Here is a 5,719-nt window from a genome sequence, read left to right as displayed (position 1 = left end):
TTTAGTGTGTATTATTCATTTATTTTTAAATCCAGCCTTAAAACTCAATAGAGTCTTAGGGTATAAATGCCCTCATAATTGAGGATATGTAGACAAACAATAATACAAAGAGGGCTGAACAAATTAATCATGAAAATATTCACAGTTCAGGTAACTGAATAGCAGAATGTGGAGATTTACCTTTTATCTCTCACATACACAGACAGAAAGTGAGCAAGAGAGAGAGAGAGATGTTAACTGTGTTCTGGTAAGATTCCTGTTTGAACCTTGTTTTATACAGTCTATAGTACCTGCCCTACTAGAAGAGCGAGCTAGATTTCAATCGGTGAAATCTGTGCTATTTGCATCCTTAAGAAATAAAGTGACATAGACGTGCTAACAGATAAAGCTGTGATTTTAAAACATATAAATACTGTGTATTGTTTTAACAATATTACACTAAAGTAAAGCCAATTAAATAGTATTTTAAATAATTAAATTGTTTTTATTTTAAAAAGGGTATAAGGTTTTTGGCCTGTCCCTTGCTATAATTGTTCTTTTTCAAATGTGCAAATCGAATGCAAAATGATACAAACATCTAATTTGCATATTGTTCTAAGTAGTCTTATTGTCAAGCAATGTTTTGGCATAAGTATACATTATTTTTATAAAAAATAACAAATCACTTTATTGGTGTCCCCGCTTTCATGTTAGCACTGTTACCCTCACCAAAACTCTTATGAAACAATAATACATTCCAGTGACATCACTTTCAGGAAGTTCCATCATCTCTCAACAAGGATACCAATAGTTAAAAACACAAGTTAGTTTCTTTTTCTCTCTCTTTCTATCTCTCACTCACTCCCTCTCTCTCTCTCTGTCTTTCTTTCTTTCTTTCTTTCTTTCTTTCTTTCTCTCTCCTATAATTTTCTATTTTTGTTGATTTGTGAGGTTTGACTGAGAGGGGGACATCATGCAAACACTTATTTATTTAATGTGTTATAATCATTATCTACATATCCATTCAAAGTGTACAACATGTGTTTGTTTTTAGGTTAAAAATGGTCAAACTTGTTACTGTCTGACTCAGCCATGTTATTTTTCCTGAGTAAATAGTAATAGTAAATAATAAAAAGAATAAAAAAATACACCTGAGATGGCACAATAATTTTTTTTTGTCATTTTTAAGTCTTCATTTCATGTATCTTATTTTATTTATTTTTTATCATGGGTCACTTTTAACTAAAGTCCTTTATAGTAAATCTATAAAGCTATACAGTATTACTAAAACTTAATCTTACATTCACTAATCTTTGTTTTTAATAATATTGATATTCAAAATTTAAGTGACCATATAAATTGCTTGCACTATGAGATAGGACTGGGTTTAAGAAATAGTCTCAGATTTTAACCGTTTATTAACCTTGGTTTGTATTTAACTTTTTGAGCAGGGGTCACCAACTGATTGGGGTTGTAGTTGAACTCTATAGGACAGTAAATCAACAGGGGCCCATACCATGAAAATGGTTAAACAAACTCAGGGTTACAGGATTAGTTTCAGGTTGACAAAACCAAGCCAATGTGCAGGCCTTGTTGGTAAAAGCTATTTTCATGGTACCCAAAACCCAGGATTTGCACAAACTAATCCTAAACAAAGCTGGCTAACCAACTTAACCAGCTTCATGGTATAGGCCCCAGGTTTGATGACCACTGTTGTATGTAAATATTATCTGTACTTCACCTGTCGTCCTGAAGATGTCACTGTCGTGTTAAAATTGCGAACTCTACTGAGAAAGTTCATCAACACCTCTGTTGAAAAATCTGCTTATTTAAAAAAAGATTAGAATATAGTGAATAACTGTTAGTTTTAAGGACTGTTAATATTTTTATGTACAATGTTCAGGGGCAATTTTTAAAACGTTTTGGTAAACGATTTCTTAAACATTTTTAAGGTAGGCCTACAGTTTAGATATTACAGGTTGAATTGTTGTTAATTAATTTTACTCTGCATTTACATGTGTTTGTCCCATTGATAATAAAATGTGTATTTTATCAATCTATTAGTTAAGTAGGCTGTTTAAAATAATCAGCGTTCTTTAGTGTCGACGCAATAATACTTGCTGTAAATAAAAGTTATGAATTTCAAATTTTAAAGACCATTATTTATTCTAAAATCGATGTTTCTTTGTAAAATACTGAAAATATTTTTTTGATGAAGTCCAGTCGTCGCTCTTAGCTAAACGTCGCTTCCGGACGGAAATGATGCCACGTGTGACGTCACACCGGCCCTTCACTGAAGCATGGCGCCGCTCTTGGTCTCTCTAAAATGTGGCTTTAACATTCAAAGGCGTAAATTATCACTGTTACTGCAGCAGAGTAGCACCGTTCACATCTGGAGCTGTCACGACCAACGAGCGGCGAGGAACCGGAAACACCGGAGCTCATGTCAGGTACATCAATTCTGTCACTGACACAAATCATACAAGGACACACACACACAGGAAAGTTCATAACTCAAGTGTTTTACTGTGAAATACACTCAACTGTTGATTTAAGTTACACAACTCACCTGCGCTTTTGTTTACATGAGATGTCTGCTAACTTAGTTGTTGTTTAGATGAGATGTCTGGAAGTTGTTGTTTCATACTAGCCTTGTCGGGTAGTGTAGAAGAAAGTGTTTGTTCACTATGACTAAGGAAGTGTAACTACGTTATCTGTCTGTCATCAGAGGTAAATTTTTCTTCTGTTGTATTGGATCTTCTGTCTGTTTAGTATTGTTTTATTTTATTAAGTTATCAAGAAGATGATATGTGCTGACAAATAATGTGTCCACTAAGTTAGTTTGAAGTGTGCTGTCATGTGATACACACTCACTTACACTACAGTATGTTTGTACTGATAAGACTTAATCACACTGTCTAAACACATGTGATCTACGACCCCTTTACAACATCTTGCAAACACACAAGGTTATTATCACATTAGAGTCGTGGTGTTTGCATAACTTTATTAAAATGTCCACCTCAAATAATCTCCCTGTGCACGAGCTGGATGAAAGTTAAGGGCTTATGCTGTCCGTAGCTCTGCGTAGACTGATGCGCACCTCGCCAAAATTTGAACAACTTGTCTGTTCTATGCGGAACGCAAGCGCTGTGATTGGTCCACAAAAATATTTGTGTTGCATTACTTCATAGGCATTTCCACTTGTGAATGTAGGACCAGGGATGGGCCAAGTTTGGGAGTGGTTTAACTCAAACTGCAACAGAAGCCGCTTTCTATTTACCTCCATCACTGCTGGTCTTCTCAAATCATAAGCCATTTCTCAATACCAAGTACTAGGGGTGTAACGATTCATCGTGCAAATGCGCGTTTTCTCAATGAATGAATTTGAATGAATTACGGTGAAATCCAGGCACATCCGAACACCAGGGGGCGCTCCCGTGCAGGAACTCCCTTTGTGCCACACAAGAAGACTTAGTGGTGGGCGATACTGCAAAATTTGGTATCGATCCGATACCAAATACATATAGGGTCAGTATTGCCGATTCCGATACCAATCCGATACTTTTTACTTAAAAATACTTTTGTGTAGGGGAGAGCAGTATGTCATTATTTCTGAGGTGAATAAATGATCAATTCTTTAGGCCTTTTTTATTAAAGTAATAAAGTCCACAAAATTATTAGTTATAAGGAAGTGTAGAATTAATTTGTTACAACCTTTTAAATAAAAAATAAAGAATAACAAAAATCTCTCCCTTATTTCTGGTTTTAAAAGCAAATGAAATAAAGTGCACACAATTATTACTTTTTACACGTTTCAAGTTATAGTATTATTATTTAGAGCCGTAAAATAGCTCCACACAACTCTTCTCTTCCTCTCGGCCATCCTGATCTCTCACTCAGTTCGCTGCTCCTCGGCACGTTGTGTCAGTGAGTCACGTGACGACACAACAACGAATCACAGCAGAGCAGCAGGAGGGGAAGGAGTTGCAAAGTGGGCCAGGATGGGAAAGCAGCGTTTGCTCAGGATTGTAGAGGTAGAAGACACGAGCAAAGTATAATGAACGTAGAGGAGAGATATTTAAATTGAAGTATCGATTCAATTACAATTGTATCGATCTGATACCAATACCAGTGTTGGCATCGATACTATCGATATTTAGATCGATCCGCCCACCCCTACAAGAAGTAGCATTACAAACGCTATTCCAGGAAATGTCTACACATGAATATTTATACGCTGTTCTTCAAATTGTTTCAGGTATTTTCATGATAATAAAGACGACGTTTCACAAGTCCACAAGAACGCAAGTACAGACAAGAACGCATATTGAGAAACGGCTATACATAACAAGCTCTGCTTCTTCTTCGTTTGTGGTTACCGGCCAAGCTGCTGCTTCTTTGGCAGTTGCGCTGCTGTTGTAGGTTACACGTGTGGATACTGCCTCCTAGCGGCCTGTATGTGCGTTTGCACGTCGATGCGGTTGACGGCGCTGAAGTTAGGGCTGTAACAAATAATCCCAGCACATCCAAAAGCCAGAGGGCGCTCTCATGCAGAAACTCCATTTGTGCCACAGAAGAAGTACAATTACGAACACTTTTCCAGGAAATGTTTATAAGTAAAATAATACGCCATAATGTACGCACAAGCTGTGCATGAAACACAGAATTGCAGTCTTGCGTTTCAGAATCAATTTCAGACAGGTCTTTTTAATGGAACATGCGATTTATTGTCACAGCCCTAGCAGAAGTATATATGATAACCAACACACAGCTTATGCGTTGGAGCTACACTGTAGGACCTACACACAACTATAATGAGCCCTGTAGCCTTAACGCCGTAGGCTACGCATCAGGTTTCATTCATACTTCTGAGGTGTTGTTTGCGTCAATGTGCAATTACACATGCAGATGGCTAGTAGGCAACAAAAGCCAAAGAAGCAGATTGTGTAAGTTTTTTTGGAAAAGCATCAGCAGTAATTAAGGTAAATTAATTTTTGTTGCAACCTGAGTGTTAAATATGGCTCCTTACCTTGGCCCATCATTGTTTTTTCAGTCGCAAGCAAAAATGCTTGCTAAGAAGTGAGATGCAGATCTTTTTGACCTGAGGGAGGGGATCTAGCAGACCATTTTCAGCACTTGTTGTCCACGTAGCATTTACGTGGTGTTAAGTGTAATTTATAGTTGTCCGTAAGTTCTTTGCCATAGACTATACGTAGCTCTGTGTAGCCAAAAATTTTACAATGCGTCCGTTCTACGCGGTCCACAAGCGTTGTAATTGGTCTAGAACCCCTCTATAAAGAACTACTGACTGAATATCAACCTTCAAGATCTCTACGGTAGGGCTGCATAACAACTAATCACAACTAATCGTTTGCAGAATATAAGTTTTTGTTTATCATATATATGTGTGTGTACTGTATAATAATTATGTATATATAAATAATACACACACACCCATGTGGAATTTTAATTGAAAAATATGTCTATATATTTACAATATAAATGATATATAAATATAAACACGTATACACACATATAAGTATTGCTTAAATATATACATACATGTGTGTGCATTTTTCTATACAATGTTATTATACACACAGTACACACACATATATGACAAACAAAAACTTTTATTCTGCAAATGATTAGTTGTGATTAGTTGTTATGCAGCCCTACTGTACGGTCATCAAATGAGGCTCTTATGTGTATGTGTACCCATAAATCAAGGCTTAAG

The 5,719-nt window shown here is 36.4% G+C and overlaps 1 protein-coding gene across 1 annotated transcript in view; it reads left to right on the top strand.

The window, feature by feature from the left end:
• Positions 1–2,227: 2,227 nt before the first annotated feature.
• abcb7 (ATP-binding cassette, sub-family B (MDR/TAP), member 7) overlaps positions 2,228–5,719 on the top strand; it is a 43,227-nt gene continuing 39,735 nt past the window's right edge. The window contains exon 1 of the mRNA XM_055178227.2: positions 2,228–2,429. Within this exon, the coding sequence (XP_055034202.2) occupies positions 2,280–2,429 (150 nt within the window). The 5' untranslated portion in view covers positions 2,228–2,279. The remainder of the gene's footprint in view (positions 2,430–5,719) is intronic.

This window comes from Misgurnus anguillicaudatus, chromosome 16, assembly GCF_027580225.2.
Source record: "Misgurnus anguillicaudatus chromosome 16, ASM2758022v2, whole genome shotgun sequence".
Classification (NCBI taxonomy): Eukaryota; Metazoa; Chordata; class Actinopteri; order Cypriniformes; family Cobitidae; genus Misgurnus; species Misgurnus anguillicaudatus.
Note: the sequence above shows the minus strand (reverse complement) of the source record. Positions and strands in the feature narration are given on the sequence as shown.